The sequence below is a fragment of the Aythya fuligula genome, chromosome 4, assembly GCF_009819795.1.
Source record: "Aythya fuligula isolate bAytFul2 chromosome 4, bAytFul2.pri, whole genome shotgun sequence".
NCBI classification, from domain to species: domain Eukaryota; kingdom Metazoa; phylum Chordata; class Aves; order Anseriformes; family Anatidae; genus Aythya; species Aythya fuligula.
The window spans coordinates 11,757,444-11,784,896 of record NC_045562.1 but is presented as its reverse complement, the minus strand read 5'-3'; the positions used below and the strand labels follow the sequence as shown (position 1 = coordinate 11,784,896).

Here is a 27,453-nt window from a genome sequence, read left to right as displayed (position 1 = left end):
TTCTATTGCAACAATTAGGAGAGATGTAGGGAAGTTTTTAAAACTGTTTTTAGGGGTGTTCCCCTACTTTCATCTTTATGTAGGGGAATATTCTGTGGTGTTCAATTCAGGATGTATTTTTATGTTCCTTTTCTTTCCAGATAACTGGTGGTCTCAAGTGTGCCCACGATATTTCCTTAGGCTAGTGGATCTCTATAAAGGTGCAGTAGTTTACCTCCTCAGTGGAAGAAAGACATTGTTGATCCCGGTCTTGTTCAGTAGCTACATTACAGCTGCTCTCAGACTTCTGGAGAAACTCCACAAGGTAAGCCTTGGGTGTACGTTGGCTTAAGATGCCAACATGCAGATACTCACTCGGTCTTGTCTGCCCTTTGGCAGTTTTCGGGGCGAATTGGTGACAGCCCTGGCTTGTGAGCCGTCTTGTGTCACTGAGACACCACAAGAGTGAAGATGTCAATGGTTTTCGTGAATTCAGTGTACTTGAAGATTGCTTAGTCCTGTCTCAAATACTCATACTAAAATAAAAGGGATGATGGCTTTTTGCAAGACTTTCTGGGGCCTATTGTTGCAAGCTGATATATTTGATTTTATGAAAGCCTGTTCTAAAAAAATGCTGGATACATCCATATTTTAAAAGCCATCTGTTTTCTTCCCTAGGTAAATCAGAAGGTTAAACATGTAGAATATGATAAGTTTTATATCCCTGAGATTTCCAGCTTGGTGGACATTCAGGAGGATTATCTCATGTGGTTCCTACATCAGGCTGGAATGGTAAGAGCCACTTTTGTCTCTCCAGTCATTAGAGATCTGCATTTTTAATATCCTTTTTGAGAGTGTAATGTAATCAGTATAGGAGCATCTATATGTTAAATCTCTCAGATTTGGATAGTTGGTGCCTTGAAGTTGACTTAAAATAAAACCAGAAGAGCTAGAGTTAACGATATTTAACTAATGTTTGCAACAACCTGTGTGATTATTCATGTGAATCCCATTCAGTCCCTGCACAAAGGGATTAATTCAGTCACTGGATCCTTTTAATGTAATCAAGACCTCAGGAGCCAAGTCCTGTATTCTAAAATTATAATTTTTACCCTTTACTTCTGCTGTTTAGGCAGGTATTGTGAATAATATAGCCAGTGGTCTTAAAATGTTGCTCTGTAAGAGGAGGCAGTGTGACGTTCTGGCTAGGGGACTGAACCAAGACTCAAGAGATGTGGGTTCTATTCCTGGCTCTTCCAGTAACCTGCTGGGTGATCTTGGGTAAGACCCTTCACCTCTTTTATGCCTCACTTTCCCATCTTTAAGAAAAGAGATAACTGAACTGAGGGCTGGACAATGCTGTATGGGAACCCAGTGAGATTATTTAAATAATGCAAGGAAAGAAATCCCAGATATGAGAAAACAAAAAGACATCCATCAAGGGATGCTGCAAGAGTAAAATCGGACTGTAGCAAGAATTTCTGTATGTGTCTGTATGCACTTTCTAAATGTTGTGTGTGCTGTGTCCCCTCTCCCATCTTCCGTCATATAAATAGTGCTCTGTGCTTGCTTTTAGTGAGCAGAGCAATAAAATAATGACTCAGTTGGATACAACAGTAATAGTTAAAATTGTATTGATAGAGCTAACGAGAAGAGTAATTTGTGTTGCAGGAGTGGCCTTGTATTGTTGTGTTGTGGCCTTGTGTTCTTTCCTGTTGTTTCATGTGGTCTCTGCCTTGGGGATAGTTTTCTGGTTGTTCTTCATAAAAATAAGTTTCACCTCTGGCAAGCTAACAGGCTTCTGTGCTAGTTAGTCCTCTTAGTAATGTTTGATGTGCAAGTTTTGGATTAGGCTTGTGCATTGTCTTGGGAAGGAAGTTCCCATGCTTTTTTTTTTTTAAGAAGAAAAAAGTGGCTTGTTGGTCCCAGAGGAGAAAAATTTTGTGGGTCACCTTTGAACTAGTCTGTCCTAAAAAAAATATCTGACACAATCAAGAGAGTAAAAGTTTTCATTTTTTTTTTTTTTTTTTTGCCTTCGCAGAAAGTTAGACCATCCATCATGCAGGTAAGGAAATTGTGTTTCGTGACTCTTATTTGAAGCAATGCTTCTAGAAGCTGTACGTGGGCACCAGTCTGTCTGTGTGTCTTGCAGGATGCCGTGACGCTCTGTTCTTATCCCTTCATCTTTGACGCTCAGGCTAAGACCAAGATGTTACAGACAGATGCAGAACTACAGATGCAGGTAATCATTCTCTCTTCCAGTTTTCCTGCCTCATTTCTTTTTGACCTGCCTTTTACATTGGTGCCTGAATGGAAGGGAGTTCACTGGGGGTTACTTTGTGCCTCATTTTATTGTTTCTATGATACGAGAGAGCAGAATAGCTGGAAAAGCTCTTAGCCCTATCCAGGGCACACACAGTATTGAGTTTCTTTTACTTCAAGAGGTTTGGTAACATCAGAATTGCCAGATGTGCATGTCAGGGAAATGTAAACTGTACCTATGGAAGGAGCACTCGTGTATTTATGAGAAGGATGAGAAGAAGTAAGGTGAGGTCTCTATTAGAGGAGCTGTAAGGCTTTTGGGTGAGTGAGCACCTTTTTGAAGTTTGTGTGCAGCACAGGAGTGGTTGTCAGGACTAAGGGTTCAAATCTGGTGGTCAAAGCTTTGACCAGACTTTGCATCTTTCCTGGCACCAGAAAATCACTGTAGATGAGGGCTTTGAATTGTATGCAGTGGGTTCCTCACAAGGCGCACATCTTCTCACATGGTGTTTTAGTAACACTGTTTTCCCTTGTAGACTCTGATTTTATCAGGGTTGTGCTCACACTGAGTCTTTTGACTCAATAGAAGTATAAATAAAACCTTTTTCTTCCAGCCACCTAATGTCAAAAAGTGTTCAGGAGTTTAATATCTCTGTTGCTCAAATTTTAGAATTGCTCAGTGGACTCAAACGTATGGATGTGGGAAATAGGGGGGCAAATGGGAACACACGCACACACTTGTACAGAGTGGGCACGCAGTCCTCATACCCTGAGGAAGCCAAACCGAAAGAGTAAGGAAGAAAGGAACATCAGGCACATAACTGTTTTCCCTCTAGAAGAAGAAAGGAGCTGAACAGCAGCTGATTTTCCTGCCTCTGTTATCTACAGGTGGCAATAAACGGTGCAAATTTGCAGAATGTTTTCATGCTTCTCACCCTGGAGCCTCTGCTGGCCAGAAGCCCTTTCCTGGTACTTCATGTCCGCAGGAGTAATTTAGTTGGTGATGCTTTAAGGGAGTTGAGCATCCATTCAGATATTGATTTGAAAAAGCCTCTTAAGGTAAGTTTTCCTCAAACCCTCTCATGCAGCTGGCACTTCTGAAGCCTTTCCTCCCTTCACATTACCATTTTGCTAGTGTACTGCCATAGGTGTAGCAGACAAGGGCACATCTAATCAGTGGGGGAGCTGAATCTTTCTCCTGTCTGACTCCTGGACTGTTTTGGCAGTAGTCAGTTTACGTGAAGCCAATTAGAAGGCTTACTTTTTTTTCTGGTGTCTCTCCTATATAGGGGACAGAGGAGAAGTAATGTCTATGATATTGCACAGTGTCTGTTTCACCATGCTGCTGGAATGGGCCACCTACAGTAGGATGTGTTTTTAATATCTGAGAGGTTGCTATGAAGTTCAGCAGCTGCTGCCTGTTGCTGGGAAGACAGGTGGTTATTTATGTCTTGGCTGCTATCTAACAGGAACAACATAAGGAGTTACATTTTCAGAGTATCAGATTTGCCACTCCGTGTTCCCTGTCCTTACCTGCAAGCAGAGCACTTGAACTGGCTGAAGATTTTGGTGGATTTGGACATGTCAGACAAATTGCTTTGTGTGGCTTCCAGATGGAAACTTGTCTGATTCACTCTGTCTCAGCTCTGCATAATTGTTACTGACCTGCTTTTTCTGCAGGTCATCTTTGATGGTGAGGAAGCTGTTGATGCTGGAGGAGTGACAAAGGAATTCTTCCTCCTCTTGCTAAAAGAACTCCTCAACCCCATCTATGGCATGTTCACTTACTACCCAGAGTCAAACCTGCTGTGGTTTTCAGACACGGTGAGCCATTGCCCTCTCTACACACGGGCTGAAATGATGTGCTGCTTTAGATGTAATTAATTTAGTAGCAAACTATGGAAAATAAATGATCTTCCTCCAATTTTCCTCCCACAATACAACGTCAGCTTTATTTATGGTCAGTGCAAATTAGTATAGGTTCATTAACTTTATCAGAACCATGATACTGTTGCCTGTTAAGGAATTGGCTCTTTCTCTTTATTCTTATCCTATAACAGGACTTAATATATCAAGTATCACATGACAGTTCAAAGAACTCTCAGATAGCATGAACGTGCTTTTCATGCTATTTATATGAATAATTGTGCTATTCTACAGAACCCCAGGTTCAGGTTATACTGGCATTAAAATTTAGTGCTTGCCTTGCCATTCGCTTATTCACAATCAATCCACTTGTTCATGCAACACAGTCACCTTCAGGGCCTAAACTCGTTAATGCTTTATGTGAGGAAGCTCTTGAATGGCAAGAACATTGTAGTGAATATTGGCTGGTTTTGGAAAGGTGGGGAGTGGAAGTTCCCTATACCCGTCAGATAGCTGGAGGTGATGGTTCATCTCCTTCTTTCCTCACCTTCCTAGTTAGTGAGGAGGAAAATGACGATGTCATTGTTACCTTCGGGTGCATCTGTCCTGGTGGGGGTTCTTTTAATTTATTAATTATTCTATAAGGAAGGAAATGACACAGCATCTTCTGCAACTTGTAAACAGTATTGCAGAGCAATTATTCTTCATGTTAATGCATGTAAAATAACGAATCTTTTGACACTGAAGTAATGACAATCACTGAAAATATCTAAGTTGTATATTTACAACATTTAGCAAGTATAGGCAATGAGACCGTGACCAACATACCAACGTGACAGTAAATATGTGAAGGAATGAAGGCCTCTATACCAACACCTACCTATGTTTGCCTGGGTGGCACTGTGGTTACACATAAACTTTTAATAGAGGATAAGATGGGTGGTAGGGAGAGAAGTGTTAGACCAGTTTCTTGCAGTTCATAGCTGGCAAGCGTTGACGCTTTGTTAATGTCTAAATGCAGAAGTATTTAAAAAGGAAATAAAAGGCAGATAAGGTGGAAACTAAGTGTTGCTGTTTCCACAGCTAATCACAGCTTGCAGAAGTAATAGGACTTGGTTCTGAAACTTCATTTCTGTGCCACACTCCAGCAAGGCTAGGGACAAGGAATTTACAACAAGACTGGGACCTGATGCACTCTGATACTGTCCCAGTTGGGAAAGCGGGGGCTGTCTTCTTCGTGCATGGGGTAAGAGTGCTGTGCATTGCAGCAGAAACAGTGCGTCTCATCAGGGTTTCTCTCTGTGGTTTTGAAGTGTTTTGTAGAACACAACTGGTTTCACTTGATCGGCATCATCTGCGGTCTTGCAATCTACAACTTCACAGTGGTAGACCTTCACTTCCCTTTGGCTCTGTACAAAAAACTCTTGAACGTGAAGCCCTGCCTAGAGGATTTGAAGGAGCTGTCCCCTACGGAAGGAAGGTATGAAAAACAAGATCTGCATCCTGTCTGGGATGGGAAACCATCCATCAGAGAGCAAGAAATGCCAGGTGGGGTAAAACTGTTCAACAAACCACCTGGTCCTTCTGAGTGACTGATTAATTTGGGGGCCTGTGAGCCTAGCAAAATACATAAGACTGTGGTGAATTTCACATAGGCCTTCTCCTCTTCTGTAGGCTTATCAGATCTGTCTGCTAGGGCTGTAACCTCTGTACCCACCTTACTGACCCCAAAAACCTTGATATCAACACAACCAAAATATACCTACCATGTACCTTTGGAAATGACCGGGGACCTGCCACCGAGTTGTGGGATTTCATGCCTGATCCCAGATCCTAGCCTCAGCCTTTTTCCCCAAGCCAGGCTTGGGTTAGCAAATAGATCCACTGTATATCTCTTGGCATAGCCCAGGGTGGGATGTGTACGTTGGATGTGAACTTACTGCATCCTTGAATCAGTGCAACTCTGACCTGTTCCCATGCCAGAAGATAGGGAGTTGAATGGGGTGAAGGAATGACTTTTTCTAAAAGACATGTTGAATCTCTTCTATGTAATCGCATGGGCATATTGGTTTACTTTGATACTGAGGGGTTAAAATCCCACTGTATGACTGCTGTCTTCATGTTTCTTTTGAGTTGCTGTCCGATTTACCAGCAAAAAGCTGCAGGTCTAATAGTAACAAAGTAAAGTGCTAGGAAGACAGCAGCAGGATTTTGAGGGATAGTAGAAGAATATCTTCTACGTAATGGGGATTAAGTTATAGCTTCTCACCACCCTCTTTGTTGCTTCAGGCCTTTGTGTGTGTCTAGATAGCATATGTGATAGATAGCATAAATATCTAGCAGTCCTTGAGAACTAGAAATGTAACTGTTTTGAGGCCAGGATCATTAAAGGGGATACATGTAGGCATGGACTACGCTGATAACTTGTGTGGACTGGCATGTATCCTGCTTCTAACAAAGCATCTCTTCATTTGAGGCGTATTTCTTTTTTACTTCTTCAAGTGAATCAGAGGTGCTCTCTCTTGTAATCCTATTAACCAGATGTGTGATGCGGTTTACTTTTGCTGATTTTCTTTTGTCTTTTAAATGTTTGACTTTTTTGAATCTTTTTTTTTCTCATTTCTTTCCCTGACTCTCATGTAGGAGTCTTCAGCAGCTTTTAGATTACCCTGGGGAAGATATAGAAGAGACATTCTGCTTGAATTTTACAGTAAGATACATTTAACATATAAGTTTTATGATAGTCATAGTACAGTTAAAGCCCATTCATGTCTATCATAGTTTATTCAAAAATATGCCTGTAGCATATACCCACATACTTAACGTTAAAATATTAAAACTCACTTGTTCTTTTATATATGATGATGAAAACTAAGCTAGTAAGTAGATTAAGTAGAGTGATTTTCAGAATATCTTTATTGTCAGTGCGGTATGTGACTTAAATGACAATGTCCAAGATCTCACACGAGACAATGAGAACTAGATTCCTGAATCCTTCTTGAAACTGTAAGTTAGGCTTTGACATCACTGGGTCAATTGTTGAAATGCTAATGCAATTTAGAATTTTCCTTGCTGTCATAATACTAATAGTTTTAAACTTCAAAATTCATAGTGAGTGTATATGGTCAGACTTCTCAGAAACCACATTTTTCTAGGAGATGTACTAATGCAGTTAGTTTCCCTCTGCTTCTAGGATATATATATATGTGTGTGTATATATATATATATTTGGTAGTAACCCAGAGACAATAGTTTTTATTACACAGTGGACAGGTTCTATAGAATTAAGAGTTAAATCTTGATGTGTGTTAACATATCAGGTCCTTCCTCATGTGCAAACATACACTCATGAAGAAATTCAGCATCATTGTTCTCCAGCTGTGTTTTCCTCTGTTAACTTGAGCAGGGTAAGGGCTTCCATGTTTCAGTGTCTTTGCTTGTAAGTCCTGATGCTGTAGCAGACTGTGAGTAGATCTGGATTCTTGTCTGTCTGTCCAGGGCCAGCCAAGGGTAATAACAGGGTATTATCAGGAAGCTCTGCCACATATTGTCAAGAAAATTCATGCTGAGCTTGGAGAGTGCCATTTCTTTTTTCATAAATGAGTGCGCATAAAGTCTACTAAATCAGACTTATCCAGGTCTGACTGTGTCTCACACAGGTCAGAGCTGCAATTCAGGATGAAGCCATAATGATGATATCATAAACTCTGTTTAAAACAAAACAAAAAAGATACTTTTAAAGACACCCAAGAAATTTTTCACCAAATTGTCTTTTACAGACTCAGCATAGCGAGATTAGAGAAATTTATTGCCTATTACCAAAAAGCTAGAGAAGTGAGAATGAAAGAAAGAAAAACTAAAAACACCTTCCTCCCATCTGCCCTCTTCTACCTTCTCCCCCCGAGGGTCACAGGGGAATGGGGAACTGGGGCCGTGGTCAGTCCCTGATGCTTCGTCTCCACTGCTCCCTCAGGGTCCCTCTCTGCCCCTGCTCTGCATGGGGTCCCTCCCAGGTGATGCCGTCCTTCCCAAACTGAGCCTGTGGGGACTGCCCACAGACAGCAGCTCTTCAAGCACTGCTCCCACACGGCTCTGTACCATGGGGTCCATCCCCAGGAGCAAACTGCTCCAGCACAGGTCCCCCACGGGTGGGCGGCAGCTCCCCCCAGATCCCCTGCTCCTGCGTGGGCTCCTCTCCATGGGCTGCAGCTCCAGCCCAGGGCCTGCTCCTGTGGGGGCTCTCCATGGGCCGCAGCCTCCTCCAGGCCACATCCACCTGCTCCACCGGGGGCTCCTCCACCCATGGGGGGGCTGCAGCGTGGAGATCTGCTCCATGTGGGACCCATGGGCTGCAGGGGGACAGCCTGCTCCACCAGGGGCCTCTCCCTGCACAGCCCGCAGGGGAACTGCTGCTGCCTGCCTGCAGCACCTCCTGCCCTCCTGCTGCACTCACCTGGGCGCTGCAGGGCTGCTGCTCACTCCTCACTCTCCCAGCTGCTGTTGTGCCACATTTTTTTTCCCCTTTCTTAGATTGCACCTCTGTGAGAGCATAACATTACTTATGGGCATGGCTCTGGGCAGTGACAGGTCCGTTTGGAGCCAGCTGAAGCTGGCCCTTATCTAACATGGAGCAGCTGCTGGACTCTTCTCACAGAGGCCACCCCTGCAGCCCCCTGCTACCAAAACCTTGCCACGTAAAAGCAATACACCTTGAAAAGAATAAATAACTGATCTTGGCTGTCAAAATCAAGGTCTGTCTGAATATGAGAGGGCACTGGGACAGGTTGCCCAGAGAGGTTGTGGATTCTCCTTCACTGTAGAAGTCTAAAACCCACCTGGATGCCATCCTGTGCAATGTGCTCTAGGTGATCCTGCTTGGTGAGGGGGTAGGACTAGATGATCTTCAAAGGTCCCTTACAACATTGGCCGTTCTGTGCTTCTGTGAAAATATGAGGCCCTTTCACGTATGGCAACTTGACAATTGACCCTCCTGCATTTTGTTTGCATGACCAATTCTGTACGTACTGAGTATGTTTGTATTGGTACCATCGTAGGCCTGGCAAAAGCAGGAATTTTTGGTCATGCTGTCTTACAGTGCAAGCAGATGAAGTAACCTACCTTCCATTAAATTAAAAAAAAAATAATACTTTTTATTAATAGAGCATATGGGCTTAGTTAATATAGGTTTTATTAGTTATCACTTTTTTTTTTTTTTTTTACAGGAAGTTGACCTAAAAGGATAGCTTTTTCTCTTCTGACTTTGCTTTTAGGCTTGATAGCAGTGCTACAGCAAATGTAAATGATGTGAAGTACTGAAACAGGAAGAACATTTACAGCAGGCAAAAAGTGTTCTGCATTTACCCTTTATCTTTCTGCAGGCGTATGACCCGAGAAGTACTTCTGGTAAAATTTTCTCGTTTTGTGTAGATCTGCAGGGAGAGCTATGGTGTGACAGAGCAGAAGAACCTGATCGAAGATGGAGACAATATTCTGGTGCAGAAGGACAATAGGTGAGAGGGGTAATATGGGGGGATGGACTCACTTGCGATGAAGTCAAATGCATTGCTACAGAAACTTTGTCTGAGGTGAAATGTGGGAGAGGATTAGAAGTCACTGAACAAATTCTTAGACCGGTTGTTCAAAAGTTACTGGATGCTAGTCACACTTAAGAAATCAGGTTTTCATTATCTTTTCACCAGTACTTGAAAAATGTCCCACAACTTTCTGGATGGACATCTTCCCTATAAAAGATCTTCATAGAGACCCCCGGCACAGCTTTCTCGTGGTCAATAGAGATTGCAATGTGATTTTGGCCCTTGGAGATTAATCCCCCTGATGGTGTGAATAGGAATTACAATTCCTGTCCTGTGACCAAAAAGCAAAACCGAGACTGGCAGACTTGTTCATGCTCTTTCTTTAATTCTAGAGCAGGAAATAATTCCCTCTTACTTATCTGATAGAGGACCCTCATCCCTTAGTGGAGCTGCAAGGCACAAGTGTATGTAAACTGCTTCTGCCTAGCTAGCTGCAGGTAGTACAGTTACCATTTTCCTCCCCCTTTTTTTTTCTTCCATCTGCTAAACTGTTTTCTTCTTATAATCCTATAATTGGATTTCTTCAGATGCCTTTATTACTTGAAACAGCATTCAAATTCTTTCTCTGCTGGCAAAACAGTGTGATCCAGTGATTAGTCAGCAGCATGGTTAGGGGCTTGTGCTAAGATTGTTTGAAGACCTTGCTGGCAAGTCTGGAGATGAAGTAATTTCCCATTAATCAGATTATTTAAAATGGTTCTGATTGTGTCTACAGCCATTGCTGTAACAAAAGCTTTGTCTGTATTACCCTCTCAGTTACTTCACTGCTGCTGCAAAAGGTGCAGCTTTACAGCTAGATAGCTACCTCCGTGCAAACCCAAGAGGAGATGGGCAATACAGGAGACTTCGAGAGAGTGAAGTAAAGATGTAAATGCCAGTGATAGTCTTTTTTTTTTATTTTTGGCTAGGCATGCACATTCACGAGAAAAAGGTCTCTTCTTACACGGTGTGCCATATTGGCCTAGTGGAGGATCAAAGGTTTTGGCTAGAGCAAAAGTTTGGGAAGAGCATCCTGGTTAGCTCCTTCAATACTAAGTCAGGAAAGGCAAGAGAAGCAAATCCGGCTGTGCCAGCTTAACACATTCCAGAATGCAATGGCTTTGTCTTGACCAGAGTTTTGAACTCAAGCTAACCTCTAAATCCAAGTCTAGACGTGGCTGTCAATTCATCCACCTTACAGTGCTTAATGACTTCCTCCACTGCTGTGTTTAGAGGTCAGGGACCAAATTGCTGCCCTGCTGGCCTCAGGAGTGTGCTGTGTGCATGTCTTTGGGCATCGCCCTTCCTACTCGAGGGAAGGTTCGCTGTTAACTGAAGAAATTCACAGGATTGCTTTGACTGAAAAATACCAAGTAGGAAATGCTTGCGTTTTCCCTTTCTCCTTTGGAGTTTTGGTAAAGAGTTCGTGACTGTAACAGCCAAGGAGGTATTAAGCAACAGTTAAGTGCTTAATCAGCTTGGATTTCTGTAATGCTCACGTGATTTATCAGCAAAATGACCATAAAAAAAGCGCACTGGAAAATGCCCCTGTGCTGTATAATTTCTTATTCTAGGTTTTCATATTTGTCAGTCTGCTGCCTTATTTTTGTTTTTTAATTTCTCACCTAGCCTTTGCTGCTTTTATGTAGCATATGCACTGAGAATTTCTCTGCCAGAAGGTCATAATGCTTTTTTCAATTTTGGTGCCCTCTGCTAGTGATTGAGGTATTGGATTCTGTTGCTTCCCTGGTCTGCCTAGCTTCTGAGTTCAGGTGTGAGCGCCTCTTAAAGGTCAGAGGCAAAAAAACAACTGCTCCACCCAGAGACTGGTTTCATGTCCCAGTTTGCCACATTGTTTGGTGTGTTATGGTCAGGCATTCAAAAAAAAACCAACACAGTGTGCCTAGCTAGGGCTCTGGGAGGCTCTCTGTTCTGGAAGTGATGGGTTTCTGATTACCTGCTGTGTGGTTTGGTTCCCACTCCACAGCTAGGTGCTTGCTCTCTGCTTGGTTATCAGGGCTCCTTGCAGTGCCCCGTGCTAATTAACACCGTACACATACAGACTGAGAAGAGCTGTAGGTAATTCCCTGGACATCCTAAACACGGGGCTGCAATTGCTGGGTCAGGTGTGGTTCTCTGGTAATCGAATCCTGCTACTGGTGTAACTCAACCTCAGCAGAGCAGCAGGTTCCCCAGGGAAGAGGACTCTTCCTTACACCTTCCTGGTGAATCCTGTCACCCTGGCTCCCTCCTGGCTCTACGGCCAACTGGATGCAGGGCTTCAGGGTGGCTTTACTGTAGTATAGAAGAGCCTGGGCTGCTGGGGACCTCCAGCACTGCCACTGCTGCACTGGTTGAGCACACACGTAGTGGTACATGCCCCCTGGTGACTTTGTCTCTGTTGCAGTGAATCATCTCGGTGGGAGGTGGGCAGTGGGGTGAACCCATGGAAGACTCATATTTACAAGAGATATTACAGGCAGAAACAGCAAAACTGGCAGTGCTGCCGCTCGGGCGTATGAATAAAAGTGCTTTTCTTTACCTGCTCTCTCTCAATGCCCTAGGGAAGAATTTGTTGAAGCCTATGTAAATTACATCTTCAACCTCTCCATCCATGAGTGGTACACAGCTTTTTCCACTGGCTTCCTGAAAGTATGTGGTGGGAAGGTCCTGGAACTCTTCCAGCCCACAGAGCTCAGGGCCATGATAGTCGGGAACAGTAACTACAACTGGGAGGAACTGGAGGAGGTAAAGCTTCCCTCTTGTCATGTTTTTCTTCTGTTTTACAAGTCCTAGGATTGGGCAGCTGCATGAGGTGGGTACTAGCTTGGGTCAAGAGGTGTAGTAAGCTATGGATGTTTCTATATGTTTCTTGTGCATCTTGCAATCATTTACATGAAAAGGTAACTGTTCTATGTCACTATCCCGCTACTGATAAAGCTTGTGGAGGAAATTGGGGATGAAAAAGAAGAGTCGAGGAGGACTTCTGTCTTTTTTTCATAGGGATGAAGCCTAAGATTGAAAGAAAGAGACAAAATCAGGATCTTCATTTACAGTAAAACTAACAAGGGCAAAAAGTACACAGCCAGGTGTTCAAAGGGAAGTCTGGACAGAATGCAAGAGCTGTGTCCTCTCGCAACATGTGCAGATCAGCAAATACTTGTTTTGTCTCAGCCTTAGCAGTAGAAAGGGCCTCACAGTGCAGAACATGTGATCCTGTCCACGAGTCCAGCCCGTGATCAGGTACACCAGGGTTCCTCATTACACCTCTAATTAGCTGCATACCTGGAGGCCTAAATACTGGCCTTGCACCTGCAGCACGAACACTTTCCCGTGTCTTTGAGCCATGCTGTTGCCTATGGCACATCCCACACTCCATTTCTTAGCTGTCAGACATCAGTCTGAGACACTAGCAGAGATCAGGTCGTGTTTCTACTTAGTCCTTGCTTTCTAGTGCTAGATGAAATTGTGACTTTTTGTTTTTCTAATAGAGTGCTGTCTACAAGGGAGACTACACTGCGACACACCCAACCGTGAGGATGTTTTGGGAAACGTTTCATGCATTTCCCTTGGAAAAGAAGAAGAAATTTCTCTGTAAGTATTGTGCAGTGGTGCAGGCTGTTAGCTGATATTGATGTATCAATGTCACTGGGGGGGAGATGTCACTTTATTTGGCAGTAAAAGGGGAGAGAAGGAGAAATACATGGTTTTAAGGGCAGGTGGCTCTGAGTTGGTTGCTACAGCTGGCAACTGTTGCTCCCTTGGGGCATCATGTTGAGGGAATATCGTGTCCCAAGGGCAACCTGGGAGAGCACTGAAAGGAGCCACTTTTTATTTTCGGACTGGTTTTGTTTCCTGATCTTGTGCCCACTAATGTGGATCTGTTTGGAAATGCTTGGTGTCAAGCACAGAGATGGAGGCATGCTGAGGAAAGCACTGTTTTATTGAAGGATTATTCAGATTTACGTGTCCTAAAAGAATCTAGCTCCAAGAAGTGTTGAATCTCTGTGTGGCAGTTTTGCTGAGCTGGCGGTCACCATCCCCTTACTTGGCCAGACCTGAAGCAGTTGCTGTCTTTCTCTAGAGCATTGCTCCCAGCAAACTCAGCAACATGCAGCCCAATTCTCTGCTGCTGCAGCTCCACTGACCGCAGTTTTCTTACGTATTGGCACATGCTTCCAGGAAAAAGCTTTGGGAAAAAAAAAAAAAAAAGGCTGAGAGAGCTACAAGTGTTCAGCACGGAGATGAGACAGCTCAAGGTGCATCTTCTCAGAGCCATACAAGCGTGAGGGTGCCCGTCCTAACCGTCCTGCCTTCTCTCTGCTTCTCCTAGTGTTCCTGACAGGCAGTGACCGCATTCCCATCTACGGCATGTCAAGCCTTCGCATCGTCATCCAGTCCACAGCCAGCGGGGAGCAGTACCTGCCCGTGGCGCACACCTGCTACAATCTCCTGGACTTGCCCAAGTACAGCAGCAAGGAGATCCTCAGCGCCCGGCTGGTGCAAGCCATCGATCACTATGAGGGCTTCAGCTTGGCTTGACGTGTGTGGGAGAGGCACAGGCACTTGGGTACAGAGGAAGAAAGCGACGGGCTTGGCTTTATTTTTATAAAGGAAGGGATCGGGACATTTTGGGGGAAAAATAATAGTAATAATCATAGATGCAGCTGATGCAGTCTCAGCCTGATGCTGCCGGTATTTTGTGGGGCTTAGCAGGGAGAGACTTTAGCTTTGAGTTTTCTGATCTACTGAACAAAATGAGTTTGGTGGGCTTTTTTCTAGTTTCCCCTCCAACTTCACAGCACTACTTTGTAGTTTGCTTTTATTGTCCCCCTTCCCTTTCCTGCCCCCCACCTTTCCTTTTCGTTCAGTTTAAACCTTTGGTGTTCCTTGCATTTAGGCTGCGGTGGAAATTCAGGATGAAATAGTGATCTTTTTGAAAAGCTGTGATTTCCCCCATCCTTTTTTTTTTTTTTTTTTTTTCCTTCTTCCCTTTTTAAATGCAAGCTGGTTCTTGCTTGCTTTGAATGGACATATCCCCTCTGCCCTCTGGTCCTTGGCAGACGGTACTGGGCTGGGGCGCCAGCTGTGACCCCCAGAACAGTGTATTAGTTGCGGTACATGCTCTGTCTCTTTGCACCAGTCTATCTCATGGAGAGTATCGTGGTTTGGGGTTTGGCATGTTTTTATTTTGTCTTAAATTTTGTTTCTAAGCAGCGTCTTTATAAAGAAGCTTCAGACTCCTCTGAGTAAAGGCTTGGGGAAGGTCAAACCATACCTGTAATAATGGGCTTCTCAAACTGCCTCTCTCTTGTGTTGGTTTTCTGCTGGTAAGCCTACAGGTTAGGCAGGTAGGCTTAGCTGAGGCCTCGTTTTTCATTCAAACAGAAATGTTGTTCCAACGCAAGGTGAGGTGGCTGCTTTTACCATTCCCGCCTTTCTCAGAGGAGTCATGCCGGAGAGTGAGGGAGTGTGTGAGTGTAAGCGGTGTTTACACGCTCTCCAGCCTCATTAGGTCAGAGGAAAAGAAAGAAGCATGAAATCCACATTTTTGTGGTAATCCTCTCCTTGGAGGCTGTTTTTTTTTCTGCTGGTAGGATTATTTTACTGCGTGGTGTGGGAGGAGCCCTTGTCATCTGGTTTGCCCAGTAAGTGCTGGGACCCCTAGAGGACTACCTTCATGAATTAGGTTGGTCAGGTACGTTAGGAGTTGAGTAAGCAAAAGCATTAACTGAATTTGTCCTGTAAGATTGGAGAGCCTTTATGATTCTCTTTCTCCCAGTCCCACCACCCATTAAATGACATGCAACTGATTTCCTCATTTCTTCAGGTCTTGGTGTAAATCTCATTTTAAGCCTAGGGTGGTTTTCAAATTGACTTGTTATTAGGACATAGTATTTATGCACCACGTTCAATATATAGTATTGAACTTTGCACCTCTTAGGCTCTTTTTTTTTTTTAAGACAAGCTGTTGGCTACACTGAGAGCCCTTCAGCCTCTTTCTAATGCAACAAATAGAAGACATATACAATTATATCAAATGTTTATTTTCGATGTGTGTGTACATAGGTCAGTATTATGCAATAAATTTGATGTTTAATTCTGACTCACTGGCTGCCTTTATGTTGGGAAGCGAAGGAGGAGCTGCTCTGAGCAGCTCCGGGCACAGACTCTGCCTCTCCCTGGGATCTCCAGTCTCACAGCTTCATCTTTGAGCACCTGGAAGAAGGACTCTGCCTAGCTCTACGTTAACCCTGCTGCCGGTGAGCATTCCATCCCCATCAAATGCTGCCCTGCCATCTCCAGTTACAATTCAGGGAGTTTTTCACCTGCCCCTCCTGGCTCACCTGAAATCCATCTGTCTCCATTCCTTCATTCTGTTTTTCTCCTCCTTCCCATGCACCTTGCAGGCACCATTGTGGGTACGGGCACAGGGCACAAACTGACTCCTCCCTCGGCTGTTCAAGTGCCAGTGAGTGACTGCTTTGCAAACATCTATTCCACAGAGGAACAGGGAAACACCTCAGGTTGGTCTGGTGCTTACTGTCTAAAACTTGCACATATCAGTAAGAACAAGTGATGTCTTAGCAGCATGATTAGAAGATAATATCCTCTAGCTTTACTGCCTTTACTAAACATCAATTATTTGACTGTTTCCTCTGGAGTAAACAGACCGACAGCAAATGAAATCTGTAAGAATGACAAGTTTCTCATTTGTCTTTAACTCTTGCAGTCTTATTTTGCCCACAACCAGATAATTTTCATTTAAATAATTCACAGATGTGTGTGTCTGAAATGGCCCCGGTTCATGGGCCCATACTGCCCTCCTACAGCAGCTGTAGTGACAGGGAAAGGGCTGTTGTACACTAACAGCTCACTCATATCCCATAAAGTAGATTTGTGCACAGTATTCCACATCTTTTAAAAACAGTCTTGTATTTAATGTTCTTCAGGCAAGAGACAATGATGGTGGCATATACAAACCGTAAAACAGAGCATACAGCTGCTGCTTGGATTGGTTTAGAGTGCAGTGAGGCAAAGAACCTGGGTGCCTGTTGTGGTTAGGGGGAAGTCAAATCAGGCTGTGGAAGATACAAAGAGATCTTAGTGCTCAGGTCTCGGAGCCCTCATCCTCTGCAGGCCTGGAAGATGAGAGCAAGAGCATCTGGAAACCCAGGACAGAAAGCTGACCATTTGTGTGAGTCTTTGCAAGACTGGAATTTTAAAATCCACTTGGATGGGTCTTTCTGAGCAGTTTCCTTCACAATCAGGCAGATTATGATTTGATTTGATTTTATTTTTGCCAGTGGGAAAAGAACAGTTTAAAAAGAGAGATGGCTACGCATATATATTCTCTTCTTTTAATGTACAATTTCAGTTAACAGGTTGTGTTACTTTTAGCTTTCAAAGTTCAAAAATAGAAACTCTCTAAAGTGCATAATTGTACATACATTTCATACAAACTATCTGAAATTCTAGCAATATGCCATGTAAACAGCGGTAACTAAGCATCAGAAAATGCTACAATCTCAGTTTAAAAATAAAATGGACTGTTCCCTACATATCATTTATCAAGATTTGTCAGGGGCAAAACCCAGCAAAACAGATAATTTATCAGTACACAGTGCAAACAGGCTTTTAAAAACAAGCAGAGAAAACATACTCCGGGAAAGCCTTGGCCCAGTGAAAAATGGATGACTAGGAAGAAAGGGGCAGAAACTGTTTCTCATGACCCTATGAAGGTGTCTAGGCCAGGTTCACCAAAGTGCTCCAGCTTTAGCCCGCTGTAATTTAGCAGAATCCCAAATGCAGATCAGCTTGCTGCACGCTGTCACCATATATGCTTTGAAGCACTTTGAGGAACCGGGCCTGAACACCACCAACAGTCTGCACCACCAACTTTTTGGAGCCCCACCGCTCATCGCACGCTTCTACTAGTGGCGTAGTGGCGCGTGATGGTGGCTCAGCAGCTGTACCTAACACAACCAGGGAGAGCTGGCCGCAGGCTGACACGTCCCTAAGCCCAGGCAGAAGGCCAAAGGCACAGCTCTGATTCCTTGGGCTGCCCTGTCTCCAGACAGGCGTTTGCTTCCCTCACACTCCAACATCTTCAAAAGCAGTTTCTGAGCCCATTTGACACACTCAGAGGATCAGACTGATGTGCAGAGGCACAGCCCCACCTCTCCCACCTATGGAAACCCAACATCTCCAAAAAAACAAGCCCCAGGTCAGCACCCAAGTCCTCCAGACTCTTTGGAAATAAGAAATTCAGTCTCCACCGATTTAATTAGGAGGGTGCAATTTCTGCAATCAGTAAAATCAGTCCCCCTCCTAAGTGCTTTCATTAATTATTAACTTCATCACTGTCTTACCCAGGCGGAGTACTAATGGGCACGGGCAGACCCCGGTGAGGAAGGCTGCCTTCTGAAGCGTTTGTGGGATCCCGAAGCGACCCGCCTCAACACCGGTTTTGGCAGGAATTAACACAGCACACACTGCAAGTTGAGGAGGGGTTAGTCTGAGTAGCACAACCCAAAAACCCACAGAAAAAAAGAAAGGGAGAAATGGTTCTGGGACTCCACTGCTTGCCTGCTCCCCCGCGACTTGCGTGAGGCCTGGTGCTGCGCTTGGCCTCGGCTGCTTGGCTCCTGCTCCAGTTTCCAGGGCCCAGACGTACAGGGCAGCATTACTCCGTGGCTTTGGGGTTGAGACCTATTCCCAAGAGCTGCGTCCCGGTTCCAGCAGGAAGCGTTGCTGGGCAGTATCGGCCCATGCACATGAGCTCCTGGAGCGCCAGAGCAAGCCCAGGTGGCTGATGTTACACTGCAGTTATCGGCCCTCAGCTACTGGCTTTGTTCCTGGACTCACGGCCTTTCGCTCCTTCAGGCAGCGGTTGTCTGACAAGAAGTGGAATCTGCTGTCCCAGGGCCTCCTTTTCTGCAAGTCATACAGGTGGAAATGTCGAGTTGTCCAGTCCTGCCCCAGAGACACAAGCCCTCTCCATGGGCAATGTGTGGATTGGGGCTTTCAGTTCCCTGCAGGATTCTGTGCCGCAGCACTACCTGTGCACAACAAAGCCACTGGGAAGAAAACACAGTCTGCTGTTGCCACAATCACAGCGTCCTTGCTCCGGCCCACACTGCCTGATGGTCTACAACAAAGAACAAAATGTAGGCTAGCAAGTCCATATGACATCAACGCTGACCATTCACCTTAGGCTCTTGTATTCATTAACAGATAATGAAGCACATGAGGCGGGTCGTCTTGATACCTGACACCAGGTATTTAACTGAGCAGCTACCAAAATCCCAAGAGGTTCTGACTTGTAGCTGATAAAACCTCTTTTCTTCCCAGTTGCCCACACATGGTCATAACCTTACAGTACCTCCTGCCAAGTGGAACAAGCAGGCAAGAACCCTGCTGCGTTTTCTTTGCCATCCCAAACATCTGTAGATACTTTCTCCTAGTTAATTGAATTGGCAGTCAAAAAAAAAAAAATAGGTAGGGAAAAAACCAAACAACTCAACCCTGGGCCCTGGTCACCCATGTAACTCAAACTAGTCTGGGGCTATAACCAGGATAACCTTCCAGCATTCAGAAAGAGCAACAGAAGATGCTGGATTCCAAACAGTCTGGTCAAAAGTCTGAGCAAATCTTTACTGTAGCTACAAGAGAACAATCTTGGTGCTATCTGACCTGTGCCTTTACGTGAGATCAAGTTAGGGCACATGTCTGGTAAACTGAAGTGAAAGCTAGTTGATGATTTAATCACTATTCATGCTACTTTGTCTCTTGCTATGATATCCTGGAAAGGAGAAAAAAAAAAAATAAGAGCATGGTTGGCTTTGATATTCTAAATATTACAGGATCTGTAAGCAAATCAAAACACAAGAATCCCTTCTGTGCAGTCACTGAGGACAGCATCATGTCTCCTACGCTGGCAAACTCCATTTGGGCATCAGGCCTGGAGAAAGAGTGGACAACAGCAAATGTAGAGAGTGATGGCAAGCCACCCTTCCTCCCCCTCCTGCCTCTGGGATTGGCCCTTCAGTTCTCAGGGGGCTCCTCAGCCCTCCCCAGCCAGGCTCCTGGTGCATCCACTTCATGCAGTTGTCCACTCGGTGCTCTCTCTTCTACGTTTACTGGCAAAACCAATCTCCTCCTTTACATGATCTTTGAGCTAATATCTCTTTTACTGATCAGGACCTCCAGCAGCCTCAGCTTGGCCTTAATCTGCTTGTATTCATTGTATTCTTCAGACATAGGAGTGCGGTCTTCTTTCTGCACATTCCTAGGGGGAGTAAAAAGAGGTCATGAGGATTTCTGTGCCAGGACATCTTCCCTCGGCAGCCTCCCTCCACCCCCCGACAATATCAGGAGTAAGACCTACAAGACAGCTCACCTCCTCCACTACCCATCAGGGAATAAAGACAAAGTGATTTTTATTCTTTGAGAGAAGACGACAGGGGCAAGGCAAATGCCCTAGCAAAGTGGGGGAAGCTTGCATGTCGAGGTTGAACAGAATCCCATGGTTCTAAATGCAAAATCTTACTTGAAGCATGTCCTACTTCACTAGAATTGTCAGCTTCTACACAACAGTTGGTCAAAACAAAACAAAACAATACAAATAGATGAACCCTTTCCTTTTCAGGAGCCATCTGAATGTCAGCCTGCTAGATGCCAAAATAAAATACAGCTTTTCTTGGCTTGGAACCACAGGAAGAAAATATTTATTCAGATTTCTCTAAGCTTAAGTGAAACTCAAGATTCAATGATTATACAAGAATCTCTCAGGTTGGTGGGTAGTGGCAAGAATCACAGAATATTTTGGGTTGGATAGGACCTCAAAGATCACCTAATTCCAACCCCCTGACACGGGCAGAGACACCTTCTGCTAAACCAGGTTTCACAAAGCCTCATCCAGCCTGGCCTTTAACACGTCCAAGGATGGGGCATCCGCAACTCCTTTGGACAACTTGTTCCAGTGCCTCACCACCCTCTGAGTAAAGAATTTATTCCTTATAACTAATCTAAATCTACCCTTTTTCATTTAAAACCATTACTCCTTGTCCTATCACTGCACTCCCTGACAAAGAGTCCCTCCCCAGCTTTCCTGTAGAACCCCTACAGGTACTGTCAGGCCGCTATATGGTCACCCAGGGGCCTTCTCTTTTCCAGGCTGAAAAAATCCAACTCCCTCAGCCTTTCTTCATAGTAGAGGTGCTCCAGCCCTCTGTTCATCCTCACAGCCCTTATCCTCTGGACTCATTCTAATTGGTCCATGCCCTTCTTGTGCTGGGGGCCAAAGGGCTGAATGCAATACTCCACGAGTCTCATGAGTACTCATGGGTCTCATGAGGGCAGAATCCCCTCCTCGCCCTGCTGGCCTTGCTGCTTTTGGTGCAGCCCAGAAAACGGTTGGCTTTCTGGGCTGCAAGTGTTCACTGCCAGATCATGTTGAGCTTCTCATCAACCAACACCCCCAGGTCCTTCTCCTCAGGGCTGCTCTCAATCCGCTCACTGCTCAGCCTGTATTCATACTTGGGATTTCCCTGGCCCAGGTGCAGGACCTTGCACTTGGCCTTGCTGAACTTCATGAAGTTCGCCCAGGCCCACCTCTCAAGCCTGTTCAGGTCCCTCTGGATGACATCCCTTCCCTCCAGCATAATAATTTCAGGAGTATAAATATATTAAAGCATTTTACCAGCTCATTTACAAGGAGCTTTTTCTGAGGAACACATTTAGCTATATTGAAGCAGAAATACTTGTTAAACTAGTGTATGAATACCTCATAGACAAGCAAGAATAGGACAGAGATCTAAACATTCTATATAATTAATAAGAAAGCAAATTATTTTATCACTGAGGAACCGTTTCATTATTCTTATTAATTGTGCTAGAGGCAGTTGGATTTTCAGTATTTATACTTGTACTTCCCACTGCTTTTCCTAAGAAAATGTTGTCTAAGAGGCTGTGGTCCTTAAAGTTCTTTGAAAAAAAGTCATTAATTTTAATGGGCAACAGAAATGAATGTGGGTAAAGCAATAATGACAATGCAATACGTAATAGTGAATTCACATAACTTTCCACAGTTGGAGGCCTTTGTAAACGCCAAACTGAACTTAAGAATAACTGAAGGACAGAGGGATAGCTGAGAAATTACCTTCCATTTTGTCGGAAAAAATTATCTTCAAAGTCTCTTAATTTTTTTCTGATTCGCTTTTTCTCCTCTCTGACTTCTTGCAGCTGCTCTAATAGTTCAGGGCTGTTGGGTTTAAACATAAACATGATTATACTTATGTACACAACTATAACTGAAAACATAGAGTAAATATACAAATGCATGGTTGTATAGATGCCAAGTGAGAGAGCTGCTCCTGAAAGCAGCCCTGGCAACCTGATGTTAATTGCAATACAAAGCTCTCTGAATTTATTTCAGCAAAATGATTATTTAATTAGGCTGAAACCTCAAAGAAGGTCAAGTGTGCATCACACAATTCATCACTAATTTCTGTGAAACTTACTTGCTGAAGATGGATATGGTTTTGGTGAATTTTATAGGATCACGATTCAATGGACGTGTGGGCACAGTAGACCTCAGTGCTTAACACTAACGGGACTAGCTCAACTTGATGTCTCCAAAAACTGAAAAATCTTGTAGAGTGCAGGATTGTTTTCACAATAAAGGCTCACCATAGGTGAAGTCAAGCTACCATTTAGTCCAAGAATCCAAAGATACATAAGTCAAATATCAGTATCAGGACAGGGTAGTTTTCTTCCAAACTCTTGGGAGTTTTGGAGAAAAAATAGACCCTCAAAAACGGGTCTATTGCATTTAGAGCTGAACTGCAAAAGATTCTGAATCAGAACATAAATGAAAAACAAAACAAAACAAAATCTATACACTTTTCTTACAAATAAAATGCCATCTTATCAAGAAGTAACATTTTGAAGTTGTCTGCAAATTCAACGTACATGGATGCTTCATGGAGATTTGAAAGCCCCATATCCTGGTTGCTCCTTGATGGCATCTTATCATCCACCGGGGAAACAAAGCCATCAGCATCATCTTCTAATTGATCCAAGAAGCTACGCACGTTGAAGTCGGTTTTCATAGTAATTGTGAAATCTGGCTTCACATTGCTGTCCTCCTCAGAGCCCTCCTCTTCCTCCTACACAGAAGGACAGAACACCCCCATAACAGAGTAAGTTACTGCTTCCCTTCTCAGAAACAAGTATCTCCTTTCACGACATGCACTGGGAACAGATATGGAAAGAAGCTGATAAGAGCAAGCACTTCAACTGCTAAGCAAGACAATACACCAGAATATCACCAGGAAGAGTCCCTACACCCAGAGTGCATCAGAGTAACTGTGATTACCAGCTCAGATTGCTTAAGGAAACCCAAGACGACAAAACAGTGAAAAACTATCTAGGTTTCTTAGTAAGCTGTTGCTTTGTTTAGTTTATATATTCTGATACAAATAAAAACATTTACAGCCATGTCTAAAGCTTACCCGTGGTCCTCTACGTGCCTCTTCAAACACACAAGACAGCACACGGATTGCCAGGTTAACATGTGAAGTGTTCTCTCAACTGACACAGCTCAACAGCTCTCTCTAATGGCTGAGAATTCGACCTCAAATGCTCTTAGAGTGATAATGAGCTCAGATCAGTCTTTCTATGGTCAAATATTGGATATGATTGACTGTAAAGGCTTGCTATTGTTAACGTGATCCTGACATCAGCTTTATTTTACAGCCATGTAACTAACCAGGAAGAATCTAAGCATATATATATGTATATATATACATACATATATTAATATACATATATAAAAGCTTTTGAGGACTAATGTTATTGAAGACTTCAACTGTATGCAAAAATATATTGTTGCAGCAGGATCAAAACTAGCTATTTTCTTTGTGTGATTCCTTGCTAATAGTTAAATTATTCGTAAGAGATTGCTCCCATATTTCAAGCAAAAAGGGAGAAAATAACACTGGGACCTAGCATAGTCCCATTAAATCCCCAAAGTCAATGATTTATAAGTGCATACATTTACATGAAATTGGAATTTGCCCAGAGTTTTCTTTTCATTTTAAAGCTCTAGGCGATGACAATGCAAACCAAAGCCAGAGGCCAAGAATTACAACCATGATGGAGGCTTGAGGATGGAAAGATTAGCTGCAGAGAAGCTTTGAGCAATAAGGATAATAATAATAATAATAATAATAATAATAATAATAATAATAATAATAATAATAAAAGATACTGAGAAGATTGAAAACATCTCAGAAGAATCTGCAGGAAACTAGTGAAAATGAAAGCAGTTTTTAGCACATGACTAGATAAGATCCTTTCTCCAGACAAATTGTAGAGCTTAAACAAAAGGCACAAAATGCGCCTTCACGAGAAGAACTGCAGCTGTAACAGCAGTCACGTACTATTGATAAACCCTGCAGATAACTTTGGGCTGGAAGGAGGGAAGGGAGACATCCCTCCCTGCCATTCACAGGACCCCAGGTGTGCTGTCCTGCCCAGCTGGGTAATGGCAGCTAGGACTGAAACAGGATAATGCCATCACTGCTGGGGTGCAACGAAGGATTTGCTAAGTCAGTCTAACCAGTAAAAATGATACTCTTATTTTAGGGGAATCCCTTCAGTACCAAAGGAGGAGCCCCCTTGCCCTTTCCTGTGAGAGCAAGTTGCTTCTGGCTTCCAGTTCTGGAGAGAAAAGGAAAGGACCATTTTCATAAGCAATGTAGGAAACCGTTCCCAAAGAGGGGAGCAAAGTCTCCATGTAACTTGAATCTGCACATCTGGCAGCAGCCTCTTCCCCATGGACACGGGTGAGCCTGTGTCAGCTAATGGGGGCTGGCACAGCAGGCTGGCCTGCCTGCCTCACTCCAGGGCACGAGCACGCACCCCAAGCCAGCAAGGATTATTCTGGCCCAGAGCTGAGGAGCGAGCCTCCTGCCAAAGAAAGCACATGGGAGGAAAGGACAGTGTAGAAATTTCACTTGTTTAGAGCTCAGTGCCAAAACACTACATCTGCCTGTCACAAGACCTCTTAAAGCATTTTGCTGTTTAAAGTGAAGGAGCAAATTAAAAAAAAATCTGAGCAAGAACTCTAATGGACAAGGCCATTGTTCTGAAGAATTCTTATATGGGAGTCTTATTTTAAACCTGCTCTGCCATTTACATCTCTAACCAAAATTATCTTCATTGACTACATCCATTTGGCTTGCACCTGCTTGGATCTTTAGGCAATTGTGAGGCATTTAAAGTTTAAAGAGCTACAAATACAAAATCTCCAGAGTAACCCAACACCAGTACTCCCAGCCAGCAAGGATTCCAGTGATTTTCTAAACACAGTCAATATTCAAGATATTCTACCCAAACGTTCTGCAAAGCATCACTCAAACCACCCTTCAAGCTTTTATCCAGCTTTCACATATACTTGGAAAAAACAACAGGAAAGTGACAGTGGGGCTCATCAAGACAGGTAGTGCTCTGTTCACAAGGTACCCATATGGGGGAAAACTCTTGGGCTTGTTAGCAATTTTCTCTGTTTGAGTGCAGTACAGTGAAAATCTGCTGTGCGCAGCTTTGCTGGGCCCCAGTTAAATGTTAATTGGCATGTGTTAATGGGCTTAATGTCACTCTGATCTTTGTCAGTGACACCACAGCTCTCCATGCTTGTGCTCCCTGCAGGACACTGGTGAGCTGGTGAGATACTGTCCCAGTGCAGCACTAGCCACAGTAGTCACCAAAGGTCACCACACTTCATAGCTGTAACTTTTGACATTGGGTGCAAGCACAGTTGAAAAACAGAGGACACAAAAATACCTGAAACAACCCAATAACCCGGCCCAGGCCACTATCACAGACCTGATCCAGCAGTTATCTAGAAAATGCTGAGAACTCAGTGCTCATCCTCCAGTTGAACGTGCTTCGGTCTGTAATCTGGTTTTAATGAGTATGTGCCTCGAACAGCTCACTAGTACACAAACTACCAGAATTGCCTTATCACAGAACCACCCTGGATGTGTAGGTTTGCAGTATCTACACCATTAACCAAACTCCGGTTGGATAACACACAAATGACATGAGTGTGTTGAAATGCTTTTTCCTGTTACACTGCAATGGGAAAAACAGACCAGGGCCCAGCTCCACGCTGCTTGTCCTAGCTGACAGCTGGACTTCCCTTTTCAGGGGAAGAAGGACCGATATTTTAAGTCTTCACCACCAAGAGCAACCACCCCACAGCAGCATGAGAAAGAAACACAACCATCCTACCATCCCAATCTGACCGAGTGTTAGCAAATTGAACTGAATTGTTCTTAATTCCATTCTCTTATTACTTGCTGAGAAATACCATTTGCAAAATAGTGAAAAAGAGCCCCGGATAAAACAAGCATGTGAATGGGAGAAGGTACAAATCCTTTAAGTGCCTGGTTCACTCCATGTGTGAGTGTTAGTTTTGTGAGATCTCATTCCAGCCACGGTGCTGTGTGCAAGTCACAGAGCTTTGGAGTGAGAGACACTATTGCAAAACAAGTTAGTGTTATTAAAAAAAGGAAGAAAGCAAGACGACAATTACAACCCAAGGTGCAAAGGATAACTGTGAGTTTTTCAGCAAAGTAACATACATTATATGCAGGTGGCAAGGGAGGGGGAAGGAGAAGGGAAAGAATGCAAAGCCAAGGAAAATGTTTAGTCTTATCTACAACAAGGGAAGAGTTTGATCAGAACTGGACAGGCTTAAAGCAGCTACTGATTTTTCAGGAAGACACTGCAAAAAAATCAACACTGATGGAAAAGAAAAATCAATCAATCATTCTCTTTTATTGGTGTAAGGGGGAAAATTGATGCAAACTGAGCAATTAGTTAGCAGCTGGAGGTCTTCACCTTTATCTCCTTGAAGAAGGAAGCTGTTTCGCCCTCGATAATTGGCTGCAGCAAAGGGCTTCTCCGCTTGCTGGAGGGGGAACCCTGTGACAGGTGTTAACAAGTACGTTACATTAGGAACCCCCTTATCCTCCACCACCTGCTCTCAGATCATTCTCACTCACTCATTCGCTCTCTCTCAGTTCATGGCCAGACCATCAGGAACAATCCATTTCTTAAAGAACAAAAATGTGCCTGGCAAACCCTCTGAACCTTGGACCACTTTCTCTCAAGATCTTGCTTAGCAAGGAACATCATTGCCAAACGCTTCAGAAAAAGCCTTGGATGCTGGAACACTGGCTGGGCAGGAACTACGAAGTAAAGGCTGCAAGAAAATAACCCCCCAGCCTGAGGCCTATACACAAACACACACACACACACACGCACTTGGTTGACTCTTCAGAGCTATGGTGTAAGGCCTGCTGGACTCTCCAGCCCTGCTTTCCAGGAGCCGGATTTCCCACTGAAGTGCCTGATGATGTAGAGATGGATTTTCAAATGCATCCTTCCCCTGCATGAGACTCTCACTTCTCTTATTAGAGGGTCTGGGGAAAGCCAGTCTCCCCTCTCCTGTGCTAGCCAGTGTGCAGTTTCAGTTTCCTGTCTAAATAGGACCTAAGCTCTCTTTTGAGAGCTTTGCCTTAAGCTGTCCATGCACAACTACAGGGTTTCTTCCTTCTGATGCGCAGCAGCATCTTCACAGCTCCAATTTTGGGGAGAACTTTGCATATTCAAAGAGGGATAGCTTTTGTTTTAAATGCAAGACAACCTCCCCCTATTTGCAGAAGAAAACTACTTGTGGGCGTGATTGACTGCACTC

At 43.9% G+C, this 27,453-nt stretch overlaps 2 protein-coding genes across 7 annotated transcripts in view; one reads left to right on the top strand and one right to left on the bottom strand.

Moving 5' to 3' along the window:
* The window catches only part of HERC3 (HECT and RLD domain containing E3 ubiquitin protein ligase 3), a 39,306-nt gene extending 23,520 nt beyond the window's left edge, over positions 1–15,786 (top strand). For both annotated transcript variants that reach the window (XM_032186771.1, XM_032186772.1), the window contains exons 14-25: positions 141–304; positions 658–771; positions 2,021–2,044; positions 2,132–2,221; positions 3,130–3,300; positions 3,922–4,065; positions 5,421–5,587; positions 6,751–6,817; positions 9,535–9,617; positions 12,245–12,428; positions 13,172–13,274; positions 14,014–15,786. In XM_032186771.1, the coding sequence (XP_032042662.1) occupies positions 141–304; positions 658–771; positions 2,021–2,044; positions 2,132–2,221; positions 3,130–3,300; positions 3,922–4,065; positions 5,421–5,587; positions 6,751–6,817; positions 9,535–9,617; positions 12,245–12,428; positions 13,172–13,274; positions 14,014–14,222 (1,520 nt within the window). In that variant the 3' untranslated portion in view covers positions 14,223–15,786. The remainder of the gene's footprint in view (positions 1–140; positions 305–657; positions 772–2,020; positions 2,045–2,131; positions 2,222–3,129; positions 3,301–3,921; positions 4,066–5,420; positions 5,588–6,750; positions 6,818–9,534; positions 9,618–12,244; positions 12,429–13,171; positions 13,275–14,013) is intronic.
* Positions 15,787–16,631: 845 nt separating this feature from the next.
* Positions 16,632–27,453, bottom strand: part of FAM13A (family with sequence similarity 13 member A) — a 128,162-nt gene continuing 117,340 nt past the window's right edge. For 3 of the 5 annotated variants that reach the window (XM_032187025.1, XM_032187027.1, XM_032187029.1), the window contains 4 exons: positions 26,595–26,678; positions 22,656–22,852; positions 21,844–21,945; positions 16,632–19,971 (listed from right to left, as the gene is read on the bottom strand). In XM_032187025.1, the coding sequence (XP_032042916.1) occupies positions 19,845–19,971; positions 21,844–21,945; positions 22,656–22,852; positions 26,595–26,678 (510 nt within the window). In that variant the 3' untranslated portion in view covers positions 16,632–19,844. The remainder of the gene's footprint in view (positions 19,972–21,843; positions 21,946–22,655; positions 22,853–26,594; positions 26,679–27,453) is intronic. The other 2 variants (XM_032187030.1, XM_032187028.1) reach the window with 2 other exon arrangements.